Raw genomic sequence first — 21,457 nt, 5'->3', positions numbered from 1 at the left:
AGGGTACAGGACACATTGGCACTACCAAGAAGGAATGGGTGAAAGGTACACCCCTAAAAATGCAGCTACGTGGTGGGGTCTGAAGAGGGAAGTAAGGTTGCCATCCTACCTCGAAAATAAGAGAACCAGAAGGAGAAGTGGGCCCCCAAAACTCTGTCAGGTCCGAGTAAGTGGCTCCAGTGTCCAAGAGGAAGGAGATGGACCGCCCACATATCACAATATCTACCCGGGGCTCTCTGCTAGTGATGGCAGTAGTCGGGTCAGGGGAGCTCGGGCTTCCTCAGTCAGCCATAGCCAAGCCTAGGAGATCAGTTGGAGGGTTATCTGGGAGTGATGTCCCTTTGTTTTGTGTAACATGAAGGCAATCAGCAGCCCAATGTCCCTCTTGATGGCACCTAGGGCATGGCCCTCTTGGCTTGCGAAAGTTAGGGCATGATTTTGCCCAATGACCTTTTTTACCACATTTGTAGCAGGTGCCTGATGGTCTCTGAGTCTCAGGAGACCATGATTCCAGGGTAGTGGCTGGGGCTGGTCGGACAGCCATTGCCAGCTTATGGTATTTCTGTTTGTGGATCTTATCATCCCTCCCATGGTACACTTTGAAGGCCAGCACTAAGACTTCTGCCTGTGGAGTTAAGGGTCCCCTCTCTAGTTTTTTAAGTTTTGCTCTTATGTCGGGGTAGCTCTGGGAGAAGAAATAGGTCATCAGAAGTTGCTTACCTTCTGGGTTGTCAGGGTCTACATTGGTATGTTGTAATAAACCCTTCGTAAGGCATTCTAAAAATTGAGATGGATTCTCTTGTTTGTCTTGGACAACCTCTTGGAGTTTTTCAAAATTTACGGGCTTTAAGGCCGCTTTTCTAAGACCAGCCAGAAGGCATGTGATGAACCCGTCTCTGGCTAAAATACCACCTTCAGAATTGTAATTCCACTTAGGATCTTGTTCTGGAACTGTCTCAGAGCCAATTGGATATGTGTTGTCTGTCTGGTGAATCCCGTCTGCATGTACTCTCACCTCTTCCCATACTCGCCTGCGTTCTTCAGGAAGCAAGTTATTAGTAAGGATCATATAGACGTCATGGAAAGTCAAGCTGTAAGATTGAGTGATATACTGGAACTCCTTAATAAACTTTGAAGAGTTAGAAGTATAGGACCCCAGCCTGTTTTCTATTTGGGAAAGTTCACTAAGTGAGAACAGAACATGTACTCTGACGAGCCCATCCACTCCAGCAACTTCCCTTAGAGGTAGGACGGTTGCTGGGTCAGGTGTCATTGGAGAGGAGGGTCTTGAAGGTTTGGCTGTAGTCTTAGAGCAGGTGACAGGAGGAGTGAAGGTAGGTGCCAATGTGGGGCATTTGGAGTGGCCCACATCTGGCACAGAAGGGGAGGGGTCTAGAGAGGGAGAGACAGCAGGCTCTGGAGCATCCTGGTGAGGAGGAGAAACTGGGGCAGCAGTTTGGGCTTTTGGCAGCGAGGAGACAGGATTACAGCGAAAAGGGGGTGGTTCATTAGCTGGATCTAGCATTGTAGAGTCATCTAGAGGAGGTTGAGGTTGTGTAGACTTCATGGCTAAGAGAAGTTGAGTTGGGGAACAAGAAGAGCACAAGGAAGAATTGGAACGGAGAGAGATAAATGTTTGAACATAGGGAACCTCCTTCCATTTACCAGTTTGCCAGCAGTATGTATTAAGACCGCTTAAAATAGCTGGATCTCAGTTGCCATTAAGTGGCCACTTTGAATTCCCATATAGTTGATATTTACTCCAGACCTTATTGCAGAGATATATTAATTTTGATGCCTTCAAATCAGGCATTAGCTTTAAAAATTTGAGATTTTCCAGGAGACATCCCAGTGGGGTGCCTGGAGGAACTGTCGAAGACATTCTGGAACCCATTGGGGGGTGGTTGGATGTTCGTACCAGTGTCCTGAGAACAGTCCAAGCACCAAAAAAATTAACAGTTGAAGCTAGTGGTTCAAGTCGTCACGAGAAACCCTAGTGGCAATCTAGCAGAGCCGGTGGCCTGCATGGGAAGGTAACTCACCCTGGATCCAGGGGTTTGACGGCTGCAGAGCCCGGTGAGAAATTAGAAGCGAGAGTTACCTCCGAGGGAGAGGCACTCAGTGGCAGAATGTCCTAACGCAAATGCCAAGGGGGGGGGGCTATACTCTGTAGTTTCCAGGGAGGGTTGGCCAGACCCTATCTGGAAAGTTGGAGGTCCTCCCCTGACTGATCCTATTAATTAATATGCCGGTGTCTGTGTGGCTGGTTATGAGCAGTCTGGTAAATGAAAAACATGGAACTGAATGGTGCCTGAGTGGGGTACATGTCCCGCGGTATCCGGTGTACCCAGCGAGAAGCGGTGAGCAGTTGCCAGGTGAGGGGGCTGTGAACTCACGTACCTATAGCGCCAGGTTGGCGGTGCTGGGACTGCTCCCCTGCTCCCTGCGGTCTCCGCCCGGAGCGGGACGTGCCAATAGCAGCCGCTGCGGCTGTGATGGGAGCGCCCCCCCTCCCCTGCGCTGGGCGGGAAGTAGCAGCTGTGGCGGCAGCAGTGATGGTAGCGGTGGGAAAGGTGGAGTAGTGGCGGAGCAGCGGCCGTGTCCCAGCTGCGGAGACGGTGGCAGTGGTCCCAGGGGCCGCTCCACGTGGCTGTGCACCTTGCCCACCCCAGCGGTGAGGAGCAGGTTTGGCAGATGCAAACTGCCACGATCCCAAGTCTCAGCACCAAATGATGTGTTTGAGTGTCGGCGGGATACATCTGCAAGTATCACACCAGGCCCAGACAGTTCCACGTGCAAGAGGTTTAATTGAGGAGGTGTAGGGGGATAGCAGCGCAGAAAGAGAGAGGGGAGAGAGAGAGAAATGGAGGAATTGTCTCATATATACGGGTTGGGACATAGTAGTCCCAGGTAAAGGTGGGAGTTGAACCCAATGGATTCTGGGAATATGGTGGCTGTTGCCCTGGCAACAGGTCTGTGGACCCACCCATGTATCACCACATGGTTCTGGATGCTAACAGTCATGGTATAGACTTTCTCCTGTAAAGCAAGAACATATACTCTAGTGTACTCCTGGTGTCTAGTGTAACATAAATCCATAAATCATTACTTAGAATTATGTGACTTTTGACAAAAGTGTGGGTTTGGCATCAGGATACCCTGAGTTTTGCACACTTATTTGGCAACTAGCTGTTCTAATTTTCTTTCCACTGATTTCAAAAACACTGTGATCAAAAGTATTTGAAAAAAGAAGGGAAATTTTTCAGAATATGCTATTGAATTATAGATCCTTATTGATATGAGTCAGGGCAGGGACTAAAGCAGATACTGAAGTGGAAACTATGGAAGAACAGTGCTTACTGCCTAGCACACTGGCTCTTGTTCAGAAAGCTTTCTTATACATCTCAGGCCCATGTACCCAGGAATGGCATCACCCATGTTAGCCTAGAGGCTTGACCTCATATATTTATGATCATTCAGTAAAGTTTTTTCACAGACATGACTAAAGATCTGTTTTAGACAATTTTCCAATTGTAGTTCCCTTTCCACAGGTAACAATAAAATCTAACCAGGACATGCATTAAAAAAATGGACTTTGATGGTGCTGACAACCTCATGGAGTTTCTTTTTTAAATTACCTAGAGAAACATTATTGAAGTTCTTGATACTCTAAGATGTCAGTAATATTGACCAATATGTCCATTGTTGGGGATTTTTGCACATATCAATTCTCAGGTCTTTAGCATTTGTTGGAAGGTTATATAAAGGAATCGCACTATGGTTATATTGAATTTCCACTTCTGTAGGAGTGCTCGGATCTGATGGCCAGGTATGGAAGGAGCAAAGGAGGTTTGCCCTGATGACACTGAAGAACTTTGGATTGGGAAAGAAGAGCTTAGAGGAGCGCATACAGGAGGAGGTCCACCACCTTGTGAAGGTCATAGAAGAGGAGGGAGGTAGGCATTGCACAGGGAATGTCTGGGATGCCATGAGAGATATTTATTAGTTCCTAACTACCCTTTTTTGTTGTTCTGAAATAATACTTTGCAAAAGCAAGTTAATAAGTGATAAATTTATGTTGAATCACACTTTAAGTACCCTTAAAGTCCATTTTGGTAGGGAAGTTCTAGAGGTAGGAGCATAATGTAGTAGGCCACACTAAACATATAGTCAGTGCTCACAGAAGGTGCTGGTGTTAGCTCTCTTTCTCCTTTTGATTTAATCTGGGACACTATGAGAGGCCACTGCCCACATTTGGATGTTTTCCCCTGCTTCTGATAAATTTTTCAGGAATAGCCCCCACAGATACAGAGGTATGTTTCTGTGGCGACTCTAAGTCCAGACAAGTTGACAATAAAGTGAGCTATTATGGTATTTGTTCCAGGCTTTGCACTCTGCTAGGATCAAATGGTGAATGTCTTACTACAACCTGTCCTGGAGTGTTGCAGCGAGACCACAAAAGAGATCAGTAAACACATAGAACTTAACACCTGTCCATCAATTTGTCTTCTTAGACACTGCCAGAGTCCTTGGTAAATTTCAGCCCCATGTAGGATTCTGTGGACATAGCTTCTCATATGCTTCACAGAGTCAAATCTCTATAAAAGTATAGAAACAAATAATTTTGAAGGACACATTTTCCCCCTTTCCCCACCTCCAGGACAACCTTTTAATCCTCAGTTTAAGATCAACAATGCCGTTGCCAATGTCATTTCCTCTATCACCTTGGGGAAGCGCTTTGAGTATGACGACTTCCAGTTTCAGGAGCTGATGAAGTTACTGGATGAGAACTTCTATCTTCAAGCTTCCAGGACTGGCCAGGTAAGCAGAAAGACCACTTCTCCTGACTTGGTTGAGGATCTGGAGAGTATTATTGGTCATAGTGTCTTCATTTATGTTTCCTTTTAAAAAAATTGAAGATATAATTTTAATTTTTAAAATTTTGGGTTTTTTTTGTTGTTAATTTCACATCATACACCCCAATTTCATGTATTTCATGCTTCCCCTTATAACTACCTTCCACCCTTATAACCTCCCCCACAATGGAGAAAAAAATATTGTTGTAGCAGCTATAATTGAATTATAGTTTGTCCCATAGTATACCCTTTTGCCCATAATCTTTACTTGCAAATGTTCATTGCAATGACTCTTTGTTCTGGCATGAAGCCTCTGGCTACTTCTAGCCTGTCAATACTGAAATTTCACCTCAACTCCTGTCAGATACCCCATTATTTACCTGTGTCATGGAGCTCTGGATCTGTAGAACTGGCTCCTTCATGCACTTCAATAGTTTATCTATGGGGAAGATGTTGGGGTAAGCTAATTCAAATTTCTGGATCTGGATCTAAGATATATCTGAGGTGGTCATCTCACCAGCTCTTCTGTTTTCATGCCTTTAGAACTCATGTACCCCCACGCAATGCAACGAGGGCAAGTTCTACCGTAATGCTCAGTCAAGGTGCAGTGCATGCTCTCCTGAGTACTCCAGCTGATAATTGTCATGGTCACTCTCCTACTCTCATGACCCTGGGGCCAACTCTCCTGCTTCCCATAAGTGACGAGGATCAAGAGAAGAGAAGAGGGTATCTCTAATTTATGGGTATCACCACACAACAGACAAGAGGCAGGGCAAACTCTCTCATGCTTATTACCTCAAAGGCAGCTCTCATGCCACCCTTATATCCAGAGCCAGCTGTACTAGGCTGCATAGGCAAAGTGCAGGGCCTGCTTTTCCTAGTGTGCTGTCAGTGAGGAACATGGCAAGTTCTCTCACTCATGACCATGACCGGCTCTCTTGCCTGCTGTAGGTGGTGAGGGAGAGGAGAGAGGAGGATGGTATCTCTTCTTCATCTGTGCTAACACACAGCAGAAACGAGGCAGGGCCAGCTTTTCCTGCCTGCAGTAGATGACAAGGCTCAAGGATGGTGGAAGGAATCTCTCCCTTGTCCACACTGCCCTAGTGGTAAACAAATTGTGAGGCCACCTCTCCCATGATACTTGGGGCCAGCTCATATGCCCGCTACCAGAAGGGTCAGCTTTACTGTGCTATCCTGTCAAGGTGCAGGGCCCACTCTCTCAAGTGCTATAAATGGAAGTAGGGACAGCTCTCCTACTTTCATGACTCTAGGGTCCTGTCTCCTACCAAATATATTTTTTATATGTAAATTCAATACAAATTCTTGAAAATACTCAGTTGACTTTAGGATTCTCAATAATAGGCAATATTATATGAAATGTTTCTCCTTTTTTCTACTTTGTAAAATATTTGTTTTAAATTTGCATTCTTCCCTATCACCTTTATGCCTACAAGGCATCAGTGACACTTGGTTCAGTGTACATACCATACTCTACCTGCTAAGAAACACTCAAAGGTTAATAGGATATGTATATACTAAAATCAGTTAACATTTATAAAAAGATATTCATTAATTGAAATATATATGTCCAAGAATGAGCTCATTTTTTCATATTAATAATTCAATTAAATACAAAGCAAATGCAAGTGGTGTGCCTTTTATACTTAAAACTATTGCAGCTGACATTATTTAACATAAGTTGACTCCTTTTGATCCACTACTTGTTATAATCAGGTTTATATTCAGGGCTATTACTAATTGATAAAGAAGACTTTCCAGTCATATCTGTTACTTGTATTAAAAGAAGACTATTTTACCTACTACACGTGACTGTGGTGAATATTAACATTCAACGCTGTATAAAGATGCAAGTATTATTACTTGGCATACATAGCAAGAAGTAATCAGTGTAGAAATGGTTTTGCTAATATGAATCAAAGAGTAAACATCAACACTTTTATTTTAGCAGGAAACATTTCCCAGGTTTCTTTCCCAGTGTTCCTCAAGCTTTATCCCACATAGATCACTATTCCAGAACTGCAGGACTTTTAAATTATGGTATCCAGAGGTGATCCAGAGAAGCATAGTCAGAATCCCCAGAGTTGAAGACTGAGCATAGACTTTCATAATACTATTAGTGCATTAAACTATCATCCCATGATGCTTGAGTTAGAAAAAATATCTATGTCAAATTGCTTCTAGAATATACTCTTGATCAAAATAATTGGGATGCTGGGCCACCTGTTGGTGTTTCTATTTTCTCAAGTTAGTTTATGAAGTAAGAGTACATATTATCTAAATTCCTTCCAGCTCAAAAATTTTGTAAAAGCAGAAATTTTGAAGTTTGTAAAGAAATGCAGACCAAGAAAACTATCAAGATTTGAAAATTAAGTAGATAGAAAAGATATTTCATAAAAGACACAGAGCTAAGAAGAAAATTGAGCTTTGAAAGTGGTGGTGGTGGTGGTGGTGGTGGTGGTGGTGGTGGTGGTGGTGGTGGTGGTGTGTGTGTGTGTGTGTTTGCATTTAAAAGTAAAGTAAAATTTGAGACACCTTTAAAAGGCCATGAAGTAACATAGATGCTGTCACATATGCACACACACACACACACACACACTCCTAAACCCATGAGCATATACCTAAAGACATGAACACACATGCATTTCTGTTTACAAACACAGACACAAATATGTGCACAAACATGTATGAAATTGCAAAGCACACACATGCACATTTAAAATGCACATACACTCATACATGAACACACATGTAATTTTTCTCTTGACAAACTGACAAGGAAAAGAATTTATCACAAAAACTGCCAAAATAAACTTTGGGAGATATAAATTTGTTCTAGCTCTTTATTATTTCTTTGAAATTGACTTTTGCTTAATTGTGTTATTGTGAACTACTTTGGAAATACCTTTATGTGATACAAGTACTATGTTAAAGATTATGCAGCCAAAAATAATATACGTAAATAATGATAACTTTCATCACATTCAATTTGTTTTTGCAAATATGTAGGCCTGTCTGTATTTGTGTGTACATATCCTTGTATGTATATATTTGTGTGTGTGCATGTGTGTGCATATGTGTGTGTGTTGTGTGTGTCTGTAGTTACACATATATTCATCTGAGGGGAGAGCATGGGGGACTATTTTGAATTTACTCCTTAGACATTCCCCATAGTACTTTTTCATGCAGGGTTTTACACTGAACCTGCAGCTCATCAGATCCACTAGAACAGCTAGCCAGCAGGATTCATGGATCTACTTGTTTTCCCTTTCCAGCATACACAGTATGGGGGCACACGTTGCCACACTTGGCAGTTTTTGTGAGTGTCAGGAATCTGAATTCAGTTCTTACGGTAATGTAGCAAGTACTTTATTAACCAATCTACCTACCAGCTCCTTGTTTCTACTTCTCATGCCATTATTTTTTGCTCTTGCTTTATGGTTCTGGCCAGAGTATATAGTGTGCTCAAATTTTTTACTAATAGTGAGGTTTAATTATTGCTTCTTTTACTTCTGTGAATTTTTACTCTATATTATTTAAAATAAAAATACTAGACACCTACTAACATTTCTTCTAGGTTGTCCTAATTTCTAGTAAGAGTTTCTTTCCTAAGGAGCAATTTATTTCATGTGAATATAAATAATTCTCTTCCTTGGATTTTTGCCAAGTTTTCTATTCTTTTATATTTGAATTCTGTGCCTTTATGTTTTTGTTTACATTTATTATTAGTTCTCTAAGTCTTTCTTACAATGTACTTTCATCATATTCATCCCTTCTCCCAGCTCCTTCTATTTCTACCTCCTTTCTACATCTACCCATTTTGGCATTCTTTTGTTGTTATTGCTTGTTTGTTTACCAATTGCTAGTAGGTCTTCTGATATGGTGATAGTTGTTTTTACTACACATCTCCATTCTCCTTTATTGCATTTTGTCTGCCTTGCATCTACACAGTGTTTGGGCGTGGCATCACAACCTCTGTGAGTTCCTACATGCAATTGCCTTCTTGTGTTTAAGAGACACTGCTTCCTTGAAATCATCTGCTATCTGTGCCTCTTATATCTTTTCTACTTCCTCTGCTGCAATGATCCCTGAGCCTAGAGAAGAGAAGTTGTGATAAAGGGTGTCTTTTTTAGGCCTAAACATTCTTATTATCTTATTATTCTTTACATCTTGGCCAGTTGGTCTCTGTGTTAATCATCATCTACTGCAAACAGAAGACTCCTTTTTCTCTGACTAAAGTTGATATATGCATTGATTTTTTTTTAACTGTGCTACATGGGGAGCAACTTTATATTTAAGTGTATCTATCTAAAGCACTGCAAAATCTCCATATCAACTTTACCACTGTATTTTATTCACATAATTACTTGTTTTGCTTTTATGAAAATCTGCTACAGTGGTAATATTGATTTCCAACAGGACTTTTTTGCTTTTGCCTTTACTGGATGCATTTCAGATCATGCCATTGGCTCTGATTTCAGACTATTTTATAATGCATAGAAATATCATTTTGCTCAGGGCATTGGTGGTACAAGCCTTTAATCCCAACACTTGGGAGGCAAAGGCAGGTGGATTTCTGAGTTTGAGGCCAGCCTGGTCTACAGAGTGAGTTCTAGAACAGCCAGGGCTTCACAGAGAAACACTGTCTCAAAAAAATACAAAACAAACAAACAAAAGCAACAACAACAAAAGAAATATCATTTTGCTGCCACACTAAGTCTTCAAAAAAATCTATTCTTACAGCTTTATGCAACTCACTACAAAATAGTGACCAATTGTTCTATACTAATCCCAGAACAGAAAACATTCATAATGCTATTATTATTATTATTGTTGAGTTACTGTTGTTGTCAAAGTTATCCTCTGTTATCCCTGTTACTCACAGTAGTTCCTAGTGCAGCAATTCCATTTGCTTCAATTTTATTCAAACCAGAGAACTCAAGAGAGTTTAGTGTGTGACTCAGCTGACTTTGTGAATCTGTCTCAAAGAAAGAAATTCTAGAAAAGGAACAGAGGCTAGAAGGTGAGAATAGTAAACCTTTTTCTTTTTTTCTTTTCTGGAATACTCAAGAACACCAGGCATTTTATGGACAAATTAATATATTTTATCTCTGTAAATATTCACAGCAATCTTAGAAAGATGAAACAAAACATCATCATATGTATGTGCTAATGAAGGAGTAAAAGAGCAATTATATACAGTGGTGTGCTATCATGTTATAACTGGAGTTTCTCACCCTCCATTATCCTCCAGAAACCCCACTGAAGATTAGGTTAATAAGATAAAGTTAAATCATTACCAGTACTTGCACTACTACTACTACTACTACCACCATCACAGAATTATTATGTTATAATAGCTAGAAAGCATTAGAATATCCATACCATATTTATGCCACTTATATCATTCTATTAATTTTTCCACATGATAGTAATAAAAGTCCATTCAATAACCTCATTATTTCAATAAAAAAATACTGTCTCACTCATATGCAGGTCATCTGATATTAAAGTAGCAAGGTGGTATCAAATTACCTACATGATCCTGATGATTTCTCTGAGGAAAATAAATCATGGCAGGGAATAGAGAGAGGGTGAAAAGACAGCTGTCACTTGGAGGATCATCAAGAGGACAGTATTCCAAGGAAGAGCCACTTAAAAGAGGCTTCATGAAAACAGTACAGGGGTATATGGATCCCACAGAAGTGTTTTCTCGGCACAATGAGTTATAGCTGAAAATGTACACTCTGCAACAAGTGTATATTCTTCAAATGATGCAAGCATAAAGAATGTTAAATCACACAGAATAACACTGGCAGAAAGAAAGGAATGGGTACTCAAGGAATAACTCAGCAGAACATAGAGTGGAAAGTCACTGGACTTGATGTGAGTGTAATGGAAATGTAATGGAGGGTAGAGTCAGGACAGTAGCTGAATTAGTCAGGGTTCTCTAGAGTCATAGAACTTATGGTAGTCTCTATATAGTAAAGAAATTTATTGATGACTTACAGTCTGTAGTCCAACTCCCAACAATGGTCAGCAGCAGCTGTAAATGGAAGTTCAAGGATCTAGCAGTTGCTCAGTCTCACAAAGCAAACAGGCGAAGCAGAGAGAAAGCATTCCTTCTTCCAATGTCCTTATACAGGTCTCCAGCAAAAGGTATGGCCCAGATTAAAGATGGGTGCCACCACACCTTTAATCCCAGATGACCTTGAACTCGGAGATCATCCTGTATTAATCTTCTGGAATTCATAGCCACTATGCCTCAAGATCTCCATGCCAAGTTTTGAGTCAGAAACTTGTATCTCTCAACCTACAGTAATCTGTGGGCCACAGGTGAGCCTTCCAGTTCTGGATAGTAGTTCATTCCAGATATATTCAAGTTGACAACCAGGAATAGCCACTACAGTAGCCATGTGTTTAAACTGTCAGATGTTTCCTCTGAAAGTCCTGTAGATTATACACTGGCTATGGGCTTAAATCTAGAAAACTACTGCATGAAATTCCAGCCTCTAGGTAGGAGAGGTAGTGGCATGTACCAGGGAACATCCAGATAGGATAAAGAAAAGGGATTGCAAACTCAGTATATTTTTCATGCTGAAACTAAAATTCTCAGTTTGGACCTGAGAGAGGAAACCCTCTGTGTTTCTTCACTATAACAAAGAGGGAAAGACAAGACTGACTTAAAACATGGAAATTGATGCTATGCTGTCTCTATGCTTATCTTATTTCTCCAACCAGTTCTACAATGCCTTTCCACATATAATGAAATATCTTCCTGGACCACATCAGAAAATTTTCAGAAATTGGAGAAAACTGAAATTGTTTGTTTTTCATATCATCAAAAATCACCAGAAAGATTGGAACCCAGATGAGCCAAGAGATTTCATTGATGCTTTCCTAGTGGAAATGCAAAAGGTAAGGAATATGCCTCCAGTATCATCTTCCTACAGAAGAACTGACCATTTAGTAACAAAAGTACTCGATAACATTCCCTGTATTTACAGTCCATTAACACTGTGTGTACATGTTATCCTCTTTAGAAGACACTCTGGGAAGTTGATTTTGAGGGTTCCTCCAGCTTCTAGAACACATCTAAAAGTCTAGGAACATAGGGTTTAGTACAATCATTGTTCTGTTTAATATTTCCTTTTTCCATAAGTGGTCTCTGGATATGGGATAGCATAGACTGTTTCTGAATTGAAATGATAAGAAGGAATATATATCATACATAGACATAAATTTGTAGTGTTTGAAAGGAGGAGTAGAATATCTTAAAGGTGGGAGCACCAGCCCTCTGCTGAGATGTGTCTGGAAGATCTTCCTCTTATGGTCATTCTGGGGTTGCTCTAACCTGTATATTACTGCAGTTCAGATTGTAAAATAATTGACAGGGATTTTGATCTTTTTTGGGTTGGGGTTGTTTGTACATTGCCTCTCATATGTTTCCAAATTTCAATATCTTCCATGTTTAGAAAACCAGGGATTAAATTTTACAGTGCTTGTAAAAACTTACAGAATTGTTGCTCTGAATATTTTGCCCCTTTAGATCTTAAGAAATAATTCATTAATTTAATTGTCCACTGATGCTTCATTTACCCCATGTTGGACAACAGCTACTGGGTTTCATAAGGCTTTATAGCCTGCAGGAAAACAATCCAAGTGATGTAAGCTTAACTTAGTTATCCATGACTGATTCAAACTTTTAGAATCTGATGCCAGGTCATTTATTTTAGCTATATTTGAGGACAGTGCAATTTTGGGGAAAATATTTCTGACCACTCAGTCCAGTGAGTACAACACAGCTTAAGGCATGCATACATTTACAATAGTCCATAGTACATCTATATAATAGTCCATAGTATACCTATACAATAGTCTATAGTACATAGAAATAGTATATCTAGCTTCTTTTTCTCACAAAGATGGGTGTTGTCGACTCAAAGACTGTCTTAAAGATTTGGGGCCTAAGGAAAGTGACTGAGGGAACATATTGACTACTGAAGAAGGAATTGGCCTGGTCTGAGATAATATAAAAGTCATTTAGGCTGTGCAAATTATGACTAACAACTGTCATTGGGATGCTTTTAGTGGACTGAAAAGCAATGCTCAGCATTTAGGGTGAAAGGTTATGGGATAAAAAAATAAATAAATTCATGGAGATTCTTGGGGTTACCTGGCCTTACAGATAGCAAAGGATCACCAGGTTGTAAACTTCATACACTCATAGCATTCTGGGAGGAAAACAACTAGACATGCCCCAACCATTGAAGCAATAAGTATGCATGTTTAGCATTCCTGGCTTCTCCAGTGCTCATTTGCATAAATGAATTTTCTTCAATATAACTGTAAGAGTAATTTAATCTTTCAGCTGTATTTCTTTATGCTGTTTCCCCATTTACTGCACAAGAAACAAGATTTTTTTAAAACTGCATCTAAATACCTTAGAAATTCCAAATGATCTATCTTTACTTTCTATGCTAATCTGACTAACTCCCTATCCAATCCCAAAGATATTTGCAAATTATTATTAATCTGTCTCTTTGTGCTTCAGGTGTGTTTCCAGGATCTGTCTCTGGACTCCTTCCTTATAACTCCAAATCCTCCTTCCTCCTCGCTGATCTGGATCCTCCTCTCTTCTATCTCTTCTTTCTCTGGTTGGCAGACATCTCAACCAATTCTCTACCCACTGGGTGATCAACACTTATTGACAAGACAAGGCATAAATGATAAGAACTGCTTATACAAACTTTAGATGGAAGATTCTCAGATAAGCTTTACAATGCCATTTTGAATCAAGATATGAGAACAGTGAAATCAGCATTTGAATAACACAAGAGTAACCTTTACATAATGTACAAAAACATAATTCCTATACATCTGTGTGCACAAGACCTCTTGTCAACTAAACCTAAACTTGCAGATGTTTCTTCAACTTCCATGCTTTTCAATAGTCCTCCACTTCTCTCTGACTCTGATCCTTTTCCCCACTTTGCAGTCTCATGATTATATTGGGACTACTTAGCTAAATTATGTCTTCTAGTTTCAAAATTGCATATTAAGTATATATACAAACATCTCTTTTGATGAATTAGCTAATGTGCACATGTTCTATAGATTAGGATACAGGTGTTTTAATTTTGTTTATTTAGTCTTGGTTTATCTATATGAGAAGAAAAAATATAAGGTTAATGTTTTATACACATGGAGTGCCATCAACTCAAGAAAGAAATGTAAGGGTTGAATGATATTTGACTTACAGCCTTGAAAAATACGAAAACATTACCTTTATATTCTGCATCCCCTATCTTTTGTCCACATCTGAAGAACTGTATAAAAATCAAAAGCAGCAATTAACCTTGAGAATTCTATTTTACTTTAAGTCATACTTAGGAGTAGTTATCTAGAATACTTCAGCCTCTACAGTGGAACAAATGAAACATTGAACTGAATGCTAGAATTTACCCTTTAAGGTTTAGATGAGATTTTTTCATTCCTCTTTTCCCTTTATTACCACCATCCATTGTTCTATACAGAATCTAGTTATATAGGCAAACTGGATGTTGTTTTGAGTTGAGTAAGCTTCTGGCTAAAGTACAGAATTGAATCAACATTGTCATCTGTGACTCAAGGAATTTAAACATCTCTTCTTGGAGTGGACACAAAGTGAATTTCTTCCTTCTTTTCTTCATGTTACTCACACAGTATCCACAAATATATTGTCTTCTCATAGGAGATGATGCTGGCTATATAGTGTTTAGATATAGGCTTGTAACATGAGAAACTATATTAACAAATTAAAGTTTCTAGAAGGAGGGTAAAAATAATGGGGTTTGATAAGAAATAAAGGAGAGACAGCAGATCCACAGATCTTTCTGCCCCTTCTCTGCAAGTGGAGAGCTTGCCTACAGGGAGCGCTTTGACCCAGGGACTCAGGTAAGATAGCCATTTTCTCTCTTGTGCCTTTCGGAAGGCACAGGCCTCAGAAGTGGCAGGGAAGTTAGGACAGGTTCCTTTCTATCTCTGTCTACACCTAGAAAGGATGGCTGATCCGCAGCCCTCTCTGAACCTTTCCCACAAGCAGAAAGCCTATCTCCAGGGTGTCCTTTGACATCAGGACTCAGGAGGGACAACTGATCCACAACCCTCTGCACATTGATCTTACCAGAGGAGAGCTGATCTCCCAGGCTTACAGACCTACAGGGGGTACAAGCTCCAGAGATAGCAAGAACATTTAACACTGGAGATCAACAGATGGCAAGACAAACACAAGAATCTTACCAACAGAAACCAAGACTACTTGTCATCACAGAACCTAGTACTCCCTCCACAGCAAGTCCTGGATATCCCAAAACACTGGAAAAGCAAGATTTAGATCTAAAATCATATCTCAAGATGGTGATAGAGAAATTGAAGAAGGACATGAATAACTCTCTTAAACTGGATAGTTGACTACTTGCTATGTGGTTTTCAAACTTCATAAAGTTTAAAATGTCCTCTCAATGAATATGTCTTGTTCTTATTTTATATACATGCATTTGAAGAATGTAAAGGTAAAGTGATTTTCTTGAGTCATGCAGCTAACATATGATACTGTTGATATCAAAACAAAGTCTATCAAAGGCACTTTCTCTATATACGCTAATGTCTTCTTAGAAATCATGAGAATGTGGTATTCTTGGTTCCATTCACTTGAGTACTGAAGGCTTTATTAACACTTGGAAAAGGGGCTCAATTATATCTGTGTTTCCTTATAAAGTCACACATAGGATTTTTTTCCCTATGGCTGTTTACTTTTAACTTCATCTCACATGGTGGAAACCTTCTATGTAGAGATAAACAAACTTTCTGGATAAATGAATACACACTGTATTTTCCAGTACCTTGATAAAATTACAAGTTTCAATGAAGAAAACCTCATCTGCAGCACTTTGGACCTCTTTTTGGCTGGAACAGAGACAACATCCACAACACTGCGATGGGCTCTGCTCTACATGACTGTCTACCCAGAAATCCAAAGTAAGCATGTGGTTTGTCCTGGTTAGGGTGAAATGATGCTTCTGGAAACTGTGTCTCACATAATACCAGAAGATGACAATGTTGGAATGGGAAAAGTTGGAATAGCTATGATGCAGTGTAAACTTATGAATAGACATATCTTCTAAATGTTTTATTAGGACAGTGTTGGCCCAGAATGCACATATGCACATGTTTTTGCAACATAAAAAGTTCTTCTTTTTCTTCTTCTTCTTCTCCTTCTTCTTCTTCTTCTCCTTCTTCTTCTTCTTCTTCTTCTTCTTCTTCTTCTTCTTCTTCTTCTTCTTCTTCTTCTTCTTCTTCTTCTCCTTCTTCTTCCTCTTCCTCTTCCTCTTCCTCTTCTTCTTCTTCTTCTTCTTCTTCTTCTTCTTCTTCTTCTTCTTCTTCTTCTTCTTCTTCTTCTTCTTCTTCTTCTTCTTCTTCTTCTTCTTCTTCTTCTTCTTCTTCTTCTTCTTCTTCTTCTTCTTTGTTTGCTATGCATTGGCAAAACTTCACCCTGAATACTTTACCATCTCCCTGGCTTGGAATGTGACATCCTGTGATGTAACCTTTCTGACTTCTAGCCTGATCCATGCATTATGTAGTTTTCCTATACGTCCACTTTGGTACTACTCTTATTCTTGCTTTGATTTCAAGACATCTTGTCTTTCTTCAACTTAAGTTCTCCCCATCTAGAAGAATCATCCCAAGGACTATCTCCTTGCTGGAACTAGTGGTATCATTAATGTTAAACACACTTCTCAAAAGGAAAGATTAATAACTCGTTGTCCACCCAGAGAGCTTGGAGTTGACATAGTTTATAGCCCAGTGACATTAACCTTATGTGCTACCAAGCTACACCAAATCCTTCTGCAGACTCTTATCATGCACATGTGTTCTTAGTTAATCTATAGAAACCTTCTTTATGGAAAACAACACTTGAGCTATACAAACATTTGTACTGTATAAACAGTTTCAATTTGGATATATTTTAAGATGTGTGTGTGTGTGTGTGTGTGTGTGTGTGTGCTTGCACATGAGTATTGGATTGAGTAAAATATTCCCAGAAAACATTATCCAAATTGTGCTGTGCTTAAGTATTCCTAAAATAAATTAATCTAGGTCATACCTTTGAAGTTTGGACGAACACTATCTATTGAGTCATGTTGTACTATTTATACACAATTATAATTATCCCACAAATTTATACTCTGCTGTGTCTGGTGTTTGCAGGGATGCTCCCCACCCATCCACTGCTACTGATGTCCCTATTGATATGGTTTGTACATTGTTTTAGTCCCTCTACTAGTTGAGGGATAGTGTTCCATTCCACCTTCTTTCTTCCTCATAGTTTTAGAAGATTTAAGCAGACAAGGATAGGTATACTTTTCATTTCATGGAACACTTGTTTTTATATTTTTCAAATTATAACTAACAATTCATTTACATACCATAAGAACCATTTAGTAAAAAACTTGATAAAACATGAAGTTAAAATAAAACTTAATAGACACTCCTATTTTATCTCAGAAAATGTACAGGCGGAGATTGACAGAGTTATTGGCCACAAGAGGCAGGTGAGCTTGTCTGACCGAGAGGCCATGCCCTATACCAATGCTGTCATCCATGAGGTGCAGAGGATGGGCAACATCATCCCCTTGAATTCTACCAGGGTAGTGACAGTTGACACCAACTTTGCTGGATTCTTCCTGCCAAAGGTAACAATGCATTCCCAGCTTCAAATACTCTAGTCCATGTTGGACATTAACTTCAGAACCTAAGCTTTAAATGTGATGGATATTCATGTCCTCAAAAATATTGTCAGCAGTGGAGAGAGATATCTGAAAAACCTCTTCATGTATCTAAATGGTTTTTAGGCAAAACCTAGCTTAATTTTCCTTGGACAATCTCCTCAATGTCCTGTGCTTATGTGAGCACATAGGTAACAAAAAGTCTATGTCAGACACTGTTTATTTGGGCAGGTCTTGGGACTAGGGACCTACCATGGTGAGTTTCGGAATTTTTTCACAATCCTAAAAAGACAGAATTTAATACATAAAACACATTTGAGGCTCATAGACAAACCCCAGATTAAGACTAGTGTTTCTAACATTGTCCCCATGGGCATATTTCCAGTTTTTATTTATAACCCAAAATGTCACAAAAAATCTGGTGTGAAATATTAATTATAAGAAACTAAGGAAGGGAATAATATTATGAAGTAATCATAACATGTTATAGACTTTTATCTCTGTCAAAACATCTCTGTAATTTTTCAGAGTAAACTATCAATCTCCATTTTCTAGTTTGGAAAGCTGAATCCTAGAAAACTTAAATTTTCATAAGAGTTCTCTTCTACAAAGCAATAAGAAATGGAATCCAAAAGCAAGCTTGTTCCAAGAACTCATATTTTCCCATGATCTATCCATAGTACTTGCTGTATTAGAGGTTAAAGAAACTTATTTCTATTTTACTCCATATATCCATGTTCAATTCTACCTTCACAAAGTAAATACTGATGACATTACTACCTATTTATTCTGGCCATTAGCATTCCTATCCTATGAGATATAATTGAAATTTCATTTCTTGCTGTCTATGATCAGTCTCTGAGAATCTAGGTTAATTATCTAAGACCTTAGAATATATATTTCTTGGAGATACTCTCCACTTCAGACCCAGACAAGCTTATCCATCTATCACTGCACAGCCACTTTCTCTTTAGAATCAGAGGAGCAGCCTCTTTAGTTAGTAGTCCCTTTGTTACTAAAACTCTTATGGCTGAAAATTGAGTTCTGGATTACCCAGATGCTGTTTGCATTTTTTCTATACATTTACTTAACACTAGGCATCAACTCCTCCCACAGATTTTAATATCAATGCTAACATCTATCATGAGGTTATAGAAATTAAAATGGATATGTGTATGAGAGGCTGGAACTTATGGCCTTGACATCAGGAAGGCCTGCTTCCAATTATAACTTCTACACCTATGTAAGCATATTACATAACCATCTACAGCTCAAGATTCTTTACTCACCTCATAAGATGCAAATGAAAATAAAATAAGATTGGGTGTGCAGGATATAATACTCAGAATTACACATTTTTTTATAAATCAAGCCAAAAATTAGTAAGTATCTTAAAACCTTGATTTGGGATTTGAGGAGACCTGGAATGTGGAATATCTAACCATAAGTCATAAGGACTTCCCAGGAGAAAACATTCTAGTACTTTGTGTATGGTGCAAACGAGGAGTGAGAAGCAGTACAAACATGGTAGGTGATTGTTTGAGTCTAAGAGAACAGTATGGAAGGCTACACTAAAGAAGAAGTGAGAAAGAATGGCCCAGGTTTCTCAGTGACAACATCATGAGGGAAAGACTCATGATAGGGGTCATTCATGTACCTGCTTAGACAGAAGTTCGTTTTGATGCATTAATAGAGTTTTCAATAACTGTGGTCTGATTATGTGTTGTCACTTTAACACTCTATAGAAAAGAACCGAGAAGTAGGTAGGATGGCACCACAGACCTGCTCATTATGAGCTGCAAGACGCAATATCTTTCCTTGGACACTTACAGGACATTTCCTAGACATAAAAGTACTAACCTCTTCCTATTAATCAGTTGTTTTGTGTAATAGAGTAGTTCAACGAGCTGATAAAAGTTGCTATAAGGAAATGCCTATCAACTACTGAAATGTGCTTTTTATTAAAAGGACATAATATGTGGATAGTGCAAATGACACAAGAAGTAGCTTGGTCAGAGCGAAAACATTTAGGATATCGAAAGTCTCCAGCATGGGATATTGAGAGTCACTCTCACTTGAGTGTGTTCCAGATATCAAGCTCTGATGTGTTGTTGCCTTCTATAGGGAACCAAGATCATGACCAATTTGACTGCACTGCACAGGGACCCCAAAGAGTGGGCCACTCCAGAAGTATTCAATCCAGAGCATTTTTTGGAGAATGGACAGTTTAAGAAAAGAGAATCCTTTCTGCCATTCTCAATGGGTGAGTTGTGACTAACAGGAAAGAGCTGTAATCTCCTCCTTAGCTCTTCTGCCCTCTTCTCCCTAAAGTCTTCTACTTCAATTGTATCTTCTCCATGTGGCTCTGGCAATAGGTTTTTCTTACCACTGACAATTTCTAGTGTTTCCTGAACAGAGACTGCTTTGGATCGCCTTTATTTCTCTCTGGCTTTATTTCCTAAAATATGAGTTAGAGATCCAACTCTGCCTCTTGTCAGTAAAAGAAAAAAATGGATGATCAACCATATTTATAGAGTTTTCAATGTCACAAGTTATTTTAAAGGTATGCTCTCTTACCTATTACTCAGAAATAGAACTGAGTATTAATAAGGAAATTAGATGAAGCTGGGAGGAAGCACTCCCTACATAACATAACAAATACACAGGACAGTCATCTAAAAGACTCCTGATGAAATAGAGCATGTTTTGATTTACACACATTTCTTTAGAAGTTGACTTTTATTATAGGCTTGAGCAAAACTTTTAAAATGTAGTTAAAACATAGTATCTGTCATAGTTATGGTGGCATTGCTGTAAAGAGACACCATGACCAAAGCAACTCTTCTAAAGTCAAATATTTAATGGAGGTTAGCTTACAGTTTCAAAGGTTCAGTCCATTATTATCATGATGGGAAGGATGGTAGAATGCAGGCAAATATGATGATGGAGTATCTGAGAGTTCTACATCTTTATCCGAAGGTAGCCAGGAAAAGACACTCTTCTGAATTGGACAGAGATTGAGCACTAGGAAGCCTCAACGCCTACCTACACTGTGATGCACTTTCCCTAACAAGGTCACACCTATTCCAACAAGATCACACCTCCAAATAGTGTTGCTTCCTATGGACCAAGTATATGGAATCCACCCCATGTAACTCCCTGGCCCCCATTCACTAGTTCAAATATATGAGTCTATGGGGGTCTTACATAGCCATAGCATAATGGAAAAGACATTTATTCCAACTTCAAAAGTCCCAATAGTATATAACAGTCTCAACAATGTTATAAGTATAATATCAGCAAGGAAAGTGATTCACATTCTGTTTCATCCCACAGGAAGGAGAGCTTGTCTTGGAGAACAATTGGCTAGATCTGAGCTGTTCATTTTCATCTCTACCCTTATGCAAAAATTTACCTTCAAGTCCCCAGTCAATGAGAAACTGAGCCTGAAGTTCAGAACGGGTGCTACCCTTTCCCCAGTCAGCTATCGAATCTGTGCTATCCCTAGAGTTTGATGTCAGAGAATGAAAGAGAATGAAGAACTGGAAGAGCTGACATGTGCAATTGAGCCACCAAGATCTGCACACATGGGAAGGGATAGGATGAAGTAGACTGGGAAAATATGAAAAGATGGAGACTAAAAAAATTGGATCCAGTTCCAAGACAACTATTATCTCCATGCTGTCTCTGGGCAAATCACCTATGAGCCCAGTGACATATCTTATTATCTGAAATGTACAGAAAAATGATCATTCTTTGCATAGACAAACTACTTATATGAATCAGAATCAGAGGAAGTGGTGAAGTGTAAAAACT

The 21,457-nt window shown here is 39.2% G+C and overlaps 1 protein-coding gene across 1 annotated transcript in view; it reads left to right on the top strand.

Moving 5' to 3' along the window:
• LOC116095445 (cytochrome P450 2J5-like) overlaps positions 1–21,156 on the top strand; it is a 23,438-nt gene extending 2,282 nt beyond the window's left edge. Inside the window, exons 3-9 of the mRNA XM_031376807.1 lie at positions 3,807–3,956; positions 4,661–4,821; positions 11,616–11,792; positions 15,755–15,893; positions 17,421–17,608; positions 19,766–19,904; positions 20,978–21,156. Coding sequence (XP_031232667.1) covers positions 3,807–3,956; positions 4,661–4,821; positions 11,616–11,792; positions 15,755–15,893; positions 17,421–17,608; positions 19,766–19,904; positions 20,978–21,156 — 1,133 coding nt within the window. The remainder of the gene's footprint in view (positions 1–3,806; positions 3,957–4,660; positions 4,822–11,615; positions 11,793–15,754; positions 15,894–17,420; positions 17,609–19,765; positions 19,905–20,977) is intronic.
• Positions 21,157–21,457: the final 301 nt, after the last annotated feature.

Source organism: Mastomys coucha, unplaced genomic scaffold (assembly GCF_008632895.1).
Source record: "Mastomys coucha isolate ucsf_1 unplaced genomic scaffold, UCSF_Mcou_1 pScaffold18, whole genome shotgun sequence".
Lineage (NCBI taxonomy): Eukaryota > Metazoa > Chordata > Mammalia > Rodentia > Muridae > Mastomys > Mastomys coucha.
Note: the sequence above shows the minus strand (reverse complement) of the source record. Positions and strands in the feature narration are given on the sequence as shown.